Consider the following 14,182-nt stretch of genomic DNA (forward strand, 5'->3'; position numbering starts at 1 on the left):
CTATTTAAGTGCTATACCAAACAAGTACTTTAAAATTCATTGGAATTTGTGGCTAAAAAGCTCGTGTTTCAGTGACTCTAAAGTAAGGTTACCAAGTTTAACAAATAAATATACAGTATACCCGGTTAAATTTGAATCTCAGATAAACAACAAATAATTTCTAGTATTCACTGAGACACACTTATACTAACAATTATTTGCTATTTATCTGAAATTCATATTTAAATAGGCATCCTGCATTTTATCTGGTAGTCCAAACTAAAAAAAAAAAAAAAAAAAAAAAAATCCCCAAGTATCTATTATCTATGCCAACAAAGGGACCACTTCCTGCTGTGCAATGAGATCAGAAACATTTTATACCGTAAGGTAAGTGAAGCAACATATTCTAAAAAGATTCAGTCACTAAAGGATCAAAGAAGCTTAAAACGTCTGTGTGAATATGGAGTATGGAAGCTATTTTTCAAACAATTCAAGTATAGGTGAGGTTTAGGCCCAAGTTTTCTGGGTGATGGGCGATTGGTTTTGTGAATCTAGCAGATTCATGAGTATGAGAGGAAAACGTATCTGCTGTAACAAATGGGAAGCAGAGAATGGGCTGCATAGAAAATAAGGGTAAATCAACTAGCACATTCAGGAAGGATGAGATGAAAAAGATAACATTTCATTTGCCTTTTTCATCCTCTCTGGCCTAGTAACCAGTGTTCAACCTACCCAATCTGTGACCCTGATCCACAACACAAGTAATTAAGGACTTTCTTTAAAATGAAGCTTTTATACATAGCTATAACACATATGTACAAGTAGCTCTGAAGGCCAGAGAATTCCAAATTCTGGAACGTTGGAAGGCTCTACAGATGATACTGGTTTCAACAAGTTACTAAATCTTAGGTAATACATCTACAGGCTTGGCCTTACAACTGTGTGGGAGAAATTAACTCAAGAGTAAAAGCTTCACATTCTGAAAATAAATAGTGGTGAAACACAGCATTCCTGGATTGAGGGAAATCAAATTGTGAGAAGGACATGATTGGAAGGAAACCTCTAGAATTCTTCTAATCCCAGGTTTCTCAAATCCGTACAGATGATAGTAATCTCTGGGTCACCTGTCATCACATCAAAGTTTGACAGAAAAGGAAGACCCACAGGAGCAGCCTTGCTGTGCTTGAGGATTGTTCAACACTTGAAATGAGCTTCGGATCAGTTCTTGGCTGAAGTCCACATGGGCCCCTTTCACGAAGGCCAAGCTATCAGAGTCAACCACCACTCTTGCCCCACCCTGTTCAAATACCCTGAAAAGATGGGAGGAAGGCATTAATGTATATCATACACACGAAAAACACAACACCCTCTGAGCCCAGAGATGCATGCACATCCTCTGTTTTCTGAAATACAGAGGAAGCTTCCCTTATTACCTCTAACAGGTGCTGATCTTCTTTGAGGCAAAAAGATTCAACAGAATGAATACTAGGAAATGTTTAGAGATTTAAGCCTGGAATCTTTCTAGTCCAGCCTGACCCTCGACCAACTACCCTATGCACCTAGACGGGCCAGTTTTCCTCCTGTGACTTAGTTATTTTGAATCAAGACAACAAATCTTCACTGTATCCCCACTGTGTGAGAAGGGTGATGTTAAATTATCCTTAGCAAACGTTTTAAATGTGGAATAAAAGTGCACCTTAAACTGGAGACACTTTTATCCCTCCTGCACATTCTCTGGGAACCCACCCCTTTCTCCTTGCCTGTCGTCGGGGTTGATAACTGTATCCAGTGAAAATTTGTACTGGAATCCGGAGCATCCACCTCCCTCCACCTCCAGCCTGAGGAATTCTGACCTTTCGGTGATTTCCAGAAGCCTCTGAAATGCAAGAAGGGGGGTCAAGAATGCCAGGCAAGGGGAGAAAGGTGAGCCAAGGGGAGATCCCCTCACTCCCGGCCCTCGCCCGCCACCGCTGTCCCGCGTCCGTCCTCTTACTTGGACGCAGCTGTCAGTGAGGTGGATCTGCCCTTCGCCAGCTTCGGGGCTGGAGGACGACAGTTCCCGAAGCGCCCGAGGTCCGCGGGAGGCCGCGAGGAGCCTGCTGCGCAAGGCGGGAGGGTGAGCCTGGGAGCAGAGAGGCACCCGGCGCCCCCCACCTGGACAGCCTCATGCCAAACCTGAAGTCCCTCCACCTGGACAGCCTCACGCCAAACCTTCACCTCCCCCGCGAGCCTTAGTTTCCCTTTAGTCCTGGAGGCGCAGAACCAAACACCCTTCCCAGGTGCTTTTCTAGGATTGGTACCTGCCCCCTTGCCAGGGAGTGACTGCTCTCAGGGCCGCAGCGGTTAGGCACAACCCTCTAACGGCCGCCATTTTCTTCCACAAGCACCGCCCCTCGCATTATCCCAATCCCCTTCTGCGTCTGGGCCTCGGGAAGAGGGATCCACAGAGACCCCGCCTCTGAGCACACCTATTGGGTGGTGCAGGAGGAGGAGTGATTTGATTGGCTAGAAGTGCTCCCATTGCGGAAGCATTTGTGGGACGCACCCACAAAGTCCGGACGGAGCATTGGAGAGAGGAGCCGGGCCAGAGGGAGGTGGAAGCCAGCTGGCCCGGCAGCGGAGCGGACCGGATGGGCGGGGTTTGCGAATGTCTGGGACCCTGTGTCTGGCTCCCTGGAGCCGGGGGCGGGGCGTGGGCAGGCCTCGGACCTGGTTGCTGGTGACCGGTCGCCTGACTGGGCTCCTCCCCCGGCCCGCCCCTGAAGGTTTATCTTGTGACCGCGGAATCTGGTTCTTCTTTCCTTGAGCTTGCACTCTTAGCTGCCATGCGTTTCTTGGGCGCCGCGTTCCTGTTCCTGGCACTCAGCGCCTCCGCCCTGGCCGAGCCGGTGCATTTCAAGGACTGCGGTGAGCCCTGGGGCCAGCCTGAGGTTCCCGCACCCTCTGCGGGAGACCCCGACAGAACCCGGTGCTAAGATCTCCGAGCTAGGTTGGGTGGATCCTCCGGGCCGCCAGGCTCAGCCTCGGATCCCTCGTGGAGTGGGCTGGAGTGGGTTGGGGTAGGGGAGAGGGTGCTGGCCTGGATGAAACCAGACCACTCACAACTTTTCTTCTTCCTTGGAACGCGTGTTTGGGATCCCAGCACATTCCTGGAGGTGGGCCTTTTGCTGAAGTTTCCTAAAGATTGTAGGGCAAACGACCGAAGATCCATGTGCACCGTTGGGCGTAAGGGGTGCGGCGCAAAACTGCTTTTTATTTATGCCTTGTGTCTTGGATGTCCTCTGCCTCTCCACTCCTTTTGCTTTTTTGAATTTCCCTTTTGCTGACAAGTGGAAAGTCAGTTCTCCTTTTCATGAGTTATTCCGTTAGGGCGTCCTTTGGGCTATGGAATTTTGTGATTCTTACCAGTTTTCCCCTCCTATTTATAAAACTCATGTTTCTGGTCACAGCTTGTGATGCATAACCCTCTCATTCAGCTGTGGTTGGAATCTTTGTTGAGAAACACAACAGGGGGTAGAAATTGTGAGTTCCTTCAGTCAAGCCTATCAAATTGTTTGAGCAGAACTTTTCCGAAGTGGAGAGGTGTAATAATAAATGAAAGAGGCATGAAACTGATATTATAAAATTTATGAGCTGGAAGGAAACTTGGAGATCCTATAGTCAATCACTGAATTCCAGAGATGTTAGGTTACTTACCCAGTCACACAGCAGAATGGTAACCAGAATAAATTTGCTGCTTCATATCCAGTGCCCAGGTAATAGTAACTGCTTAATAAATATTTGTTGGAAAAGTAAATGAGGGAAGAAATACTCTTTCCACTGTTTCTCCAAAATTCATGTTGAGGCAAAAGCAAAGTTGGGGGCTAGGAGACAGGAATGATTAAGGAATAAAAATTGCTGGTCTATTTATACTTAACAAATGCTGTTCCACTGAACTAGGGAGACTGGCATTTGAAAGATCCTATTATCACCTCAAATTACTGCCTTTCCCTCCATTAAACTTAGTGGCCAACATTTGGATGAAGACACTGTTAACTTTATTGTCACTCAACTCTCACAATCTATTTTACAGATGAGGAAACAGGCACATTAAGGTACTTGCCCAAGTGCTTACAGCAGTTAGGAACCAGGTTCCTAGTAAGCAGTAGGAAACTAGTGGGTGTTTGTGAGTCACTTTGGGTTTCAACAGTAACATTAACACTAAAAAAAAGGTGGGGGGGGGAAGGTGGGGGGGGACTCACCTGTCAGTCCAGTGGTTAGGGCTCCAGGCTTACACTGCAGGGGGCAGGGGGTTTGATCCCTGGTCAGGAAACTAAGATCCTGCAAACCACGTGGAGCGGCCAAAAAAATTAAAAATTAAAAAAAGAAAAACAACTAAGGAAACTAAATCCTGACATTGTTCTGCTCATGTGAAAAAAGCAGGTGTTAGACCTATGGCAAAAACCTCTTAAGGGAAGGAGAGTTTCAGTTACAGACTTTCAATTTACTTTTGAATTGGGAAATACAGTGTAAAAACTTCAGTGCCCACATCAAAAGGTTTTTTGAGTCCCACTCTATGCCCCCTTTCCCTGAAGTGGTATTTCCTCAAGTGAGAAATGGGGCCAAGCGAACTAGTTTTGCAATTTTTGCAGGTTAGAACTGAGAAGTTTGCTCTATTGACACTGGAAATCCAGGAACGTCTTGTCAGCAAAAATAAAACTGGATGAAGGAGCTACAAGTACTGCCCTCTGCTCAGTTCCTACTAGATCATGTGACCCAGCCTTGAAAGAAACTAGAAGTTGAAAACTTCAGCATAAGCACTGATTAGTTGTTGACTAAAATTCCGGATATATTTTTTCCTGGCCATAGACGATAGGACAGAGTGGAAGAGAGTGCTTAAAAAAGAGAATCTTGTATTTATTGTTTGAGAACTTTGCCATGATGGAGAAGCAAGTTGGTGATAGGGAACTGCTAAGTATGATTTATAGGCCTAGCTGAAGCAGTGTTAGTCAATACGATGCAACTCTTCCACCCAAGAGCAGGCAGATAATGTGCTCTCAACCTGACATTTCCTTTCTGTCTTCATGCGTTCTACTTTTGAGACAGAGTCCATTCTATTGTCTAGATCCATAATTTCTACCCACCAAGTAAATTTGAGGTGAGAGGCTCACCCTTTGTATGAAAGGGAAACTTGCTAACCCACGCAGGAGCAGCTACTCTAGATTGAATTCATGGACTAAATCCCAATATGATAGTAATAGTGAATACCTATATAGCATTACTATATTCCAAGCACTTATTTCAGAGCTATATGTGTATTAGCTCACCTACCCTATGAGGTAGGTACCATTATTAGCCCCCAGAGAGGCTAAGTATCTTGCCTTAAGGTTCCATAGTAAGTAATGGAGCCAGTGGGATTTCAAAGCCAGGTAAATGTCGGATCCCAGAGTCTAGCTGTCAGCAGTGGTATATAAGTGGCAGAGCTTAACCTTACCCTGTTGTTTACTTGCATTCTCTCCCATTCAGCTGTCTGGTTTCAGGGGCCTGGATGAAGTAAGGAGATTCTTAAAGATTTGTACTTAACCTTTTTTGGTCAAGGTATTTTTGTCCTTGTTTAGACTGAAAAAAAAAAAAAAAAAAGGACACACACCCTTCCTCCAAGACACTTACTTTGAAGAACACAGGTTCCAGAGTAGAGTGTACTACAGATGCATGCTTAAAATTGTTCTCATCGGTAGGAGTATACAAAGCTCAGAGACCACTGATTTGGAGAGCTCCCAGGACAGGATTGAAAGATGGTAGGGAAGGGCAGTTCGGGAGCAGCCAGTCTCAAGATTCCAAATGGAGACAGTAGCCGTGCAACCTGAGCCGTCGCTTATGCCCTGTGTGCTGCTTTAACATCCTGTGTCAGGAGGGAAGGAAGGGTGGGAATGACTTTCCCTGGAATAGCCCTCCCAGGATACAGAGCAGGGGAACTGACTAGGTATACTCAATAATTTCTTTAATTCCCTTTCACCTGTCAAATGTGAACAGTTTCCCGGGGACCACGGATGGTCGGAGAAAGAACTCACCCCTGTTGGGAAGGCAGAGCACCTTCCCGTTAGGTAAGAGACAGCCTAGGTGGTTTGTTTTCCCACCCATTTCAATAAATTTTTCTTCTTTTGCAGGTTCTGGGGTCGGAGTTATAAAGGAAGTGAATGTGAACCCATGCTCCACCCAACCCTGCCAGCTGCACAAAGGACAGTCTTACAGTGTCAATGTCACGTTCACCAGTAGTGAGTAAAAGTGTCTCTTACCTTCAAATTCATCTTAAAGCCTAACATCAGTCTCAAGTATTGGAATAAGTGTGGGGATATGAGGGAGGGGAATTGCAGTCAGGAATTCTGTGACCTCCCTCTCAATGGGCAAGGCTTGGATTCACTATGCTCTTACACTATGCTCCCTTCTCATTACTGGGTTCCCATATGCCTGTTTCTCAGAATCCATAGCTGCCAGACTCCCTTCAAGCAAACAGGGGGATTTCCATGTTTTCACAGGTCAAAGAAGACAGCTTGGCTTCTCCGTGCCCTATCTTGGTCCATATTGCACAGTGGATTTCGTGGGCGTGTCAACTCTGTTTAGCTACTGACTGCAGAGTGTTAGTACAGACCCCAACCCTGTAGACTCTGGAACGCCTCCAAAGTGTTATTTCAAGCAATATATCTTCCAGCTGTTAAGTCTATATTCTGCCTGAAAATATGGGAACAATTAATATTTAGCCTCTGTAAGGTTTGGGGAACTCACTGGTGACCCAAGAAACAATCAAGAAGCTTTCTTCTTCAACTTGAAGACATGTTATTGGAACTTGTTTCTTTCTGGTACCACATTCATTTCCTTCAGATTCCCAGGAATCTAGACAATGTGAAAATCTCTGTTTCTAGAAAGAGCATCTACCTTGAGTCTTTCCCTCATTTTCTATCCTATGGAACTAGACTAGACAGACTAATTAGGAACTTTGAGATTTCTATCATCTCTTGTTTGTAAGCCTAAAGACAGCTCTAAGTCCTAGAGTTGTTCTCTCTCCTGGACAATGCCCTGTCCCCTCTATTGTTCCAAACCAAAAAAGTACCTTCTAAACAAAAGTAATTCCCAACCCAGACAGAAAGAAAGAAACAGAGCCAATGCTCTGGATCTCCAGAAGAACCTAACAGTGCATAACTCAGTTGCCCTAATTTTAGTATATTTATTCCTCCTGCCCGACTTGCAATATGGAGGGTAGAGGTTAGCAAGAAACGTTCCTCTTTCTTTTACCCAGTTTCTAAAAGGTTACTGCTTTCACTGCTGTTACAGCCCGTGGCATTTCTATGGAGACTCCTGTTCCCTCTTTCCATATTGTCTTCCATTTTATTCTTAATTTCTATCGGAATCCTTTGTACAGGGTATTTGGGAATTCAGAGACCAGTCTCCCCAAACTCTTTAAGATACACAATACACTTTGACAGAATCTGATATAAATAGTAAACAGAAAGTTTACCACCAAAAATCAGTTAGCTTGTTCGATAAAGTTATTTATCCATCCAGGTAACTCTGATTCTCCTGAGAAACTATGAAGGCAGTGAAGAGCAAGGTGGGGTCAACAGCAAAGTAAACAGCTCCCACTGACTGCTTTTTTTTTTTTTTTTTTTTTTGTATAATTAAGTAATTTTTCAAGTTTCAGAGTGAATACTTGCTGTATAGCATTCATGGAGGTACTAAGTATAACTCCAAAGAGAAATAGACCCTAGGAATTAAGAGGTACAGAATTTGGTTTGCTATCACAGCAATGCCATTGCTTGAGAATATGTCTGAATTTTTTATTTAGAGTTTGGAAATAGGCTGTTTCCTTCACCATCTTATTCTCTTTTTTTTTTTTTTTCTCTTAGGCACTCAGTCTCAAAGTAGCAAAGCCGTGGTGCATGGCATTGTGATGGGCGTTGCAATTCCCTTTCCTATTCCTGAGCCTGATGGTTGTAAGAGTGGAATCAGCTGCCCCATTGAAAAAGACAAGACCTATAGCTACCTGAATAAACTACCCGTGAAGAGTGAATACCCCTCTGTAAGTGACATTGTAGTTGAGGACACCGAAGGTCCTGTGACTAGATTGGAAATCTGAGGAGAGGGGGCAGGAAGAAAAGATTAGAATAGGAATCCTTCATCTCTTTGAGGAAGCATTGGACACCTGGGAGAAAGGAGTGTAGGAATCTTGAGCTGGGGTGGAGAGTTTTCACTGTGTCCCTTTGTTGTTCTTTGTCTCTTGCTTAATGGTCAGCCTGGGCCTAACGATGCCTTTTTTTTTTTTTTTTTTTGTGATACGCGGGCCTCTCACTGTTGTGGCCTCTCCCGTTGCGGAGCACAGGCTCAGCGGCCATGGCTCACGGGCCCAGCCGCTCCGTGGCATGTGGGATCTTCCCAGACCAGGGCACGAACCCGTGTCCCCTGCAACCCGTCCCCTGCATCGGCAGGCGGATTCTCAACCACTGCGCCACCAGGGAAGCCCACGATGCCTTTTTTATACACAGTATGTCACTGGATTCTTGTGACCACCTATGTAGAGGTGATACTATCCCCATTTTACAGATGAAGAGATGTTAGCCTCCAATGCTGTGCAATATGAACAGAGTCCATCCTGCCAAGAATTACAGCCTAGATTGAGACCCAGGTCTCATGATTCCAAAACCTGTGCAATGTTACAAGATTTTAGCTAGGTACCAAATCGTTCAAGATTTCAAGTAGAGCATTGTCGTCAGAAAAACCTGGTTTCTTCATTAACCTCTTAACAAGAAAGCAGTAATTTATTATGTCCGTAGCAGAGTGGTGGCTTTTTCCTCTGCTTTCTCTCCTCTGCCACCACCACTACCCCCAACCTTCACCTCTGACTCGCCCTGCTGTACCTACTTCTTTTTCTACCAAACACTTGTGAGATAGAGCTTGCTGGAATGAGCCTGTGTTAACAATATGAGTCTTGATAAGAATGGAGGAAGTAAAGGGATTACTTTTTTTCCATGAAGAAAAGAGCTGTATTTCTTTTTTTTTTTTTTAAATTTAATTTTTGGCTGCGTTGGGTTTTTTTTGTTGCTGTGTGCGGGCCCTCTCCACTTGTGGCGAGAGGGGGCTGCTCTTCGTTAAGGTGTGCAGCTTCTCACTGCAGTGGCCTCTCCCGTTGCAGAGCACAGGCTCTAGGCACGCGGGCCTCAGCAGCTGTGGCACGTGGACTCAGTAGTTGTGGTGCCCGGGCCCAGCCGCTCCACGGCATGTGGGATCTTCCCGGACCAGGGCTCAAACCTGCATCCCCTGCATTGGCAGGCGGACTCTCAACCACTTTGCCACCAGGGAAGTCCCTAGAGCTGTATTTCTTAAAAGGAGATCAAGTAGAACCAGGAGCAATCTGGCCATTTATTTCCTAGAAACAGCAAGTAATTAAAGGACATTCTAAAAAGACCCAAATATAGGGAGTCTGTGCTTAAGAGGTACCAGAGACCCTAAAGGTCGGGAAGAGATTTGTAGATTAATTTGCAGAGCAGCCATGTAATCATGGGCATATCCGAGCCTCAGTAACTTAGAGTGTCTAGTTAGGGCCTGATACTGAGTAGGCACTTAATATATGGTAGCTATTGTTAAGTGACATTTCATTTGTTTTTTTGTTTGTTGGCTGTTGTTTTTGTTGGTTTTGCCATGCCACGCAGCTTAAGTGACATTTCATTTGAAAACCAGCTTAAACTATGTTAATGTGTGCACTAAGTGAAACAGTAGTTACTGTGTACTAGTCTTGAAAAGTTTATCAAACAAGTTTCAAGAAGCTGGGTATCACTGTCACTCAAATGTTGCATTCTGAAGAAACATTTTGAGTACAAAAGAGAGGTTGTAACTAAAAGCAAGTAAGTTTAAGAAAGGACTGGCAAAGTGCCAGTTATTTATTAAGAATTAGAAGAGGGCTTCCCTGGTGGCGCAGTGGTTGAGAGTCCGCCTGCCGATGCAGGGGACACGGGTTCGTGCCCCGATCCGGGAGGATCCCACGTGCCGCGGAGCGGCTGGGCCCGTGAGCCATGGCCGCTGAGCCTGCGCATCTGGAGCCTGTGCTCCGCAGCGGGAGAGGCCACAACAGTGAGAAGCCTGCGTACCGCAAAGAAAAGAAAAGAAAAAAAAAAAAAAAAAAAAAAAAGAATTAGAAGAGACAGCTCATAGTATGAGTGTGACAAGTCAAGGCAGAGATCTCTAAAGGGGTATATTATTGAAGAAAAAAGAAAACAGTTTAAGGGCGTTAATCAAAACTGTATTGCCACAAAGGTCATTGTCCTTGAAAGTATTCATACAACCCTAAACTTCTTTGCACATCCTTTGTGCTTTGACATTTCCTTTTCCAGCTAACAAGTAAGTTTCCTGAGACCTAGGAATCTAACTTTTTACTCTTCATACTTCATAGTTAGAGTTGGGAAAAGCTGGATCAGGTTGTCAAAATGCATGTGAAATTGTTTAAATGTAAAATTATTTTTCATGGATGGCTTTTTTTTTTTTAATTAATTAATTCATTCATTTATTTATTTTGGCTGCATTGGGTCTTCGTTGCTGCGCACGGGCTTTCTCTAGTTGCAGCGAGCAGGGGCTACTCCTCGTTGCGGTGCATGGGCTTCTCATTGCGGTAGCGTCTCTTGTTGTGAAGCATGGGCTCTAGGCACGCAGGGTTCAGTAGTTGTGGCTCACGGGCTCTAGAGCTCAGGCTCAGTAGTTGTGACACACGGGCTTAGTTGCTCTGCGGCACGTGGGATCTTCCCTGACCAGGGCTCAAACCTGTGTCCCCTGCGTTGGCAGGCGGATTCTTTTTTTTTGCGGTACGCAGGCCTCTCACTGTTGTGGCCTCTCCCGTTGCGGAGCACGGGCTCCGGACGCGCAGGCTCAGCGGCCATGGCTCACGGGCCTAGCCGCTCCGCAGCATGTGGGATCTTCCCGGACCGGGGCACGAACCCGTGTCCCCTGCATCAGCAGGCAGACTCTCAACCACTGCGCCACCAGGGAAGCCCTGGCAGGCGGATTCTTAACCACTGTGCCACCAGGGAAGTCCTGGCTTCATTTATGTACCATTGATCTCAAAGGGAAAAAAATGCTTTAGAAATTGTATTTGAGAAGCTAACTAGACTAGGATGTGGCACTGCTTACACCAAATCCTAGGTGTAACTTGGTTTGCCCTTCTAAGCTTAAGGACACAGGCTGTGCCCACATCCCAAGCAACCTTCATCATGGCATGACTTAAGAAGAAAAGGATGAGGAATTAGGCAGTTTGTTACAATTTACATTTAGGATTCATAGTTAAACCCATTCTGGGTTGAGGTGAGGTTCTCGTTTCATTTTTCCCAATTCTTTTTCTCTTTCTCCAGATAAAACTGGTGGTGGAGTGGGAACTTAAGGATGACAACGACCAACGTCTCTTCTGCTGGCAAATCCCAGTACAGATTGAAAGCTAGAGCTATTTGATGCCAATATGTCCGTCTGGGGGTGAGAGAGCACGGGTGGAGGGAGAGAAGGAGAAATCAAGTCTAAACTAAATCAGTGCCATAAGATGAAAGGAATTTCTAGACTGCCGTTCTAGCCTCTCAACCTCCAAAAGCATCTAAGACCCTATTTCCTGAGAGCTCAGAACTGCCACCCCTGTATTATCCTTTGTAAAAGGGTTGAAGGAAGGAAGAGAAAGTGAGACTATAGGGATTGATTTAATTGTCTTCAGGGGGAGTTTTTTGTTTGTTTGTTTGGTTTGGTTTGGTTTTTGCTTTTGGAATAAGGAGGGTCTAACCAGACATGATCCAATTGAGGCTGCTTGGGGGATATTGGATAACTTGCCCTAGGGTTACCAGCCCTTGTTCCAAACCACATCCATCTAGGTGGGATATTATATCTGCAAGTTCCTCATCTCCATGTGCCTCGTTGAGTTCAGTGCATGTGGCCAATGAGCTTCCTCACCTCCAGCTCCGCTGCTTCACCGGCCATGACTTTCTCTGCAGTGGTGTCCAGCGTGGTAGTGGAGGGGAGGTATTCTATGACAGAAATTCTCTGCAGTTAGCTCACGTCCCCTTTACTATCTTAGTTGGTTTTCATTAAATGCATCACTTGATTAGCAGATGTTTGATTTTTTTTTTAAAACACCTACTTGTGGCTTCTTTATGCACCTGGAAATGTCCCTTTGAATAAATAAAAACTCGTCAATCTTTTCTTCTGCATTTGGGCTGTGGACACCTGCTTCTTTCACAGAGTGTGTTTCCCCAGATCCATGGTAGATGGACACCTGGTCCCGTGGTCCCAGAGTGCAGTACTGTAAAGACATGACTTTCAGAAACTGCCACTTCTCCCTTTCACACAGTTAGGCCTCACCTCTCTATCTTACACAAAATGACCTTGTCTGCTTCACTTTGCACAGTCTTATACCACCAAGTGTGCTTGAAAGAAATGGTGAAAGCAAACATCAGCTAGTTGAATAACAACATCTGCAAGGTCAGGGGAACTGAATTTGGGGTTGAGGTGGGGAGCAGGAAGTTACACGTTGGCATAAGCACAGCAATCTTTGGGAACCTCCTGCCTTGAAGAAAGCCTAGAAGCTTAAACATGAAATGTGAAGTTTCAGGAAGTAATGGCTAGATTATTTAAATCTTGGAGTGTCCTGCTCTTGAAGTACAAGTATAATCATGGGGCATATATTTTGCTGTTTTGAATCAATGTACTATCAGTCAGGTTTCAGCTGTCACAGAGATTACAGCCCTATTCACAAAGGAGTTGGGTAATGTGGAAGGTCATCTCTTTTAGGCTGGGGTGCTTATGCAGCAAATAAGTCATTTGGTCCAGTTCTTTTCATCCTACTGATTTCACTAGATTTCTTGGATTTCTTTGGCTTGTGAGTTTTCCAGGAAAACCACCAGGGGACAGCAATAGATTGGGAATAATGTTATCAACGGCCAAGATTTCCTAGTTAATTCCTGGAGTCATTCAACCACTGTACTCTAGCTAAGATGTTTTGTGTATCTTATCACATTGTGTCTAGAGGGACAGCCCACTTTGTCTCTGCATGCTGAACCCTGGATATATCAAACTTATATGGATTCCAAAGGTGATTAACTGCTATGGTTTCTGGCTTCAGACTGCCGGTAGTTGGATCCTGGCTTCACCAATCAGTAGGATAACCAGTATGATCTTTAAATCCCTTAACTTTTCTGTGTGTCAGTTTCCTTATCTGTTAACTAGAGATAATAACAGTAGAGCTGTGAGGATTAAATGAAGCGATGCATGTGAAGCATTTAGAATGACCCCTGGCACATAGTACATAATCAGTAAATGTTAGCTGCATTCCAGGAGACAGACATTGTCCCTCATCTAGGTATAGCAGGAAAATCAGAAGGTTCAATCTGATGTCTGATGATACGTCACCTCAAAAATGAGGCAATCCTCTATGCACAGGAACTTTCTCATGTGCCTGGAAAACTTCCGTTCTCATATGCGTCTGCTCTCTCCCTAATCCCAGAAGACTCTCATGTCATTGAGCTCCTTTGAGGCTAACAACTGCCTGCTCTGCATTTTGTACTTCTGCCCTCATATGTTGAAGGAGGAGAAAAAAAGCAGTCCCACTAGTGTATACCCTTAGAGCAGAAGCGTCATGCAACAGCTTAGAACCGTTTACCAGCCATTGTAAGGCTACACGGGGCCTGCAGCAGTGAGCTGGGTAGGGCTCCCATGGGGGGATTAGTTTGAAAGGTCTGTCTTCTGTACAGAGGGTTTGCGGGCAGCCCCCTCGAAAAGGTCATGCTCTTTCCTGTGACGCTCTCATGCTTTTCTAGCCCACTATGCAAGCCACAGAGGCTTAGACAGCTCCTCTCTCGCATGAGTTCCAGAGTAGAGAAACCCCAGACTCCAGTGGTTAAAAAAAAACATGATGCAGACCCCTGTTTACAAAATAAAGAGAATCCAATACCCAGTATCCCCAGTTTGGGAGAGCGTTAGATGGGAGGGCTGGCATTTAGTCAAATCTGTAGGCTAATGAAAAGAAATGAGCATGGAGTAATTTCTAATCCCCTATGTTTGGTTTGAAATTTTAGTTGACTTTTTAAAAGCAACAGATTGATCTTAATTATGCTTTGCGAAGGTTGATAAAACAGTCTGTTCTCTAAGAACACCCACGGACATAGGAAAGTGGCTTGACATAGGTGGGGTCCAGGCTAAGGGAAGGTGATCT

The 14,182-nt window shown here is 45.0% G+C and overlaps 2 protein-coding genes across 3 annotated transcripts; one reads left to right on the top strand and one right to left on the bottom strand.

Annotated features, from left to right (window-relative positions):
- Positions 1-752: 752 nt before the first annotated feature.
- Positions 753-2,387, bottom strand: ISCA2 (iron-sulfur cluster assembly 2). Of its 2 annotated transcripts, none has more exons than XM_059055936.2 (4): positions 2,280-2,387; positions 1,973-2,078; positions 1,740-1,855; positions 753-1,289 (listed from the first exon to the last, which is right to left on the bottom strand). In XM_059055936.2, the coding sequence occupies exons 1-4, from the start codon at positions 2,348-2,350 to the stop codon at positions 1,115-1,117; spliced, it is 468 nt and encodes a 155-aa protein (XP_058911919.1). In that variant the 5' UTR covers positions 2,351-2,387; the 3' UTR covers positions 753-1,114. The 2 variants fall into 2 exon arrangements, with proteins under 2 accessions (XP_058911919.1, XP_058911920.1); XM_059055937.2 differs by having other exon boundaries at positions 1,973-2,075; positions 2,280-2,379.
- A 118-nt stretch (positions 2,388-2,505) lies between these two features.
- Positions 2,506-12,082, top strand: NPC2 (NPC intracellular cholesterol transporter 2). The gene is made up of 4 exons (XM_059055938.2): positions 2,506-2,886; positions 6,126-6,233; positions 7,860-8,032; positions 11,346-12,082. The coding sequence occupies exons 1-4, from the start codon at positions 2,805-2,807 to the stop codon at positions 11,430-11,432; spliced, it is 450 nt and encodes a 149-aa protein (XP_058911921.1). The 5' UTR covers positions 2,506-2,804; the 3' UTR covers positions 11,433-12,082.
- The last annotated feature ends 2,100 nt before the right edge of the window (positions 12,083-14,182 follow it).

This window comes from Kogia breviceps, chromosome 3 (assembly GCF_026419965.1).
Source record: "Kogia breviceps isolate mKogBre1 chromosome 3, mKogBre1 haplotype 1, whole genome shotgun sequence".
Taxonomy (NCBI): domain Eukaryota; kingdom Metazoa; phylum Chordata; class Mammalia; order Artiodactyla; family Physeteridae; genus Kogia; species Kogia breviceps.

Coding starts and splice junctions, on each gene's coding strand:
- ISCA2 (XM_059055936.2), bottom strand. CDS start 2,350: ATGGCGGCCGTTAGAGGGTTGTGCCTAACCGCTGCGGCCCTGAGAGCA. Junction 2,079..2,279: donor ACTCCCTGGCAAGGGGGCAG/GTACCAATCCTA, acceptor CGCCTTGCGCAG/CAGGCTCCTCGCGGCCTCCC. Junction 1,290..1,739: donor GTTATCAACCCCGACGACAG/GCAAGGAGAAAG, acceptor CCATCTTTTCAG/GGTATTTGAACAGGGTGGGG.
- NPC2 (XM_059055938.2), top strand. CDS start 2,805: ATGCGTTTCTTGGGCGCCGCGTTCCTGTTCCTGGCACTCAGCGCCTCC. Junction 2,887..6,125: donor GGTGCATTTCAAGGACTGCG/GTGAGCCCTGGG, acceptor CTTCTTTTGCAG/GTTCTGGGGTCGGAGTTATA. Junction 6,234..7,859: donor CAATGTCACGTTCACCAGTA/GTGAGTAAAAGT, acceptor TTTTTCTCTTAG/GCACTCAGTCTCAAAGTAGC.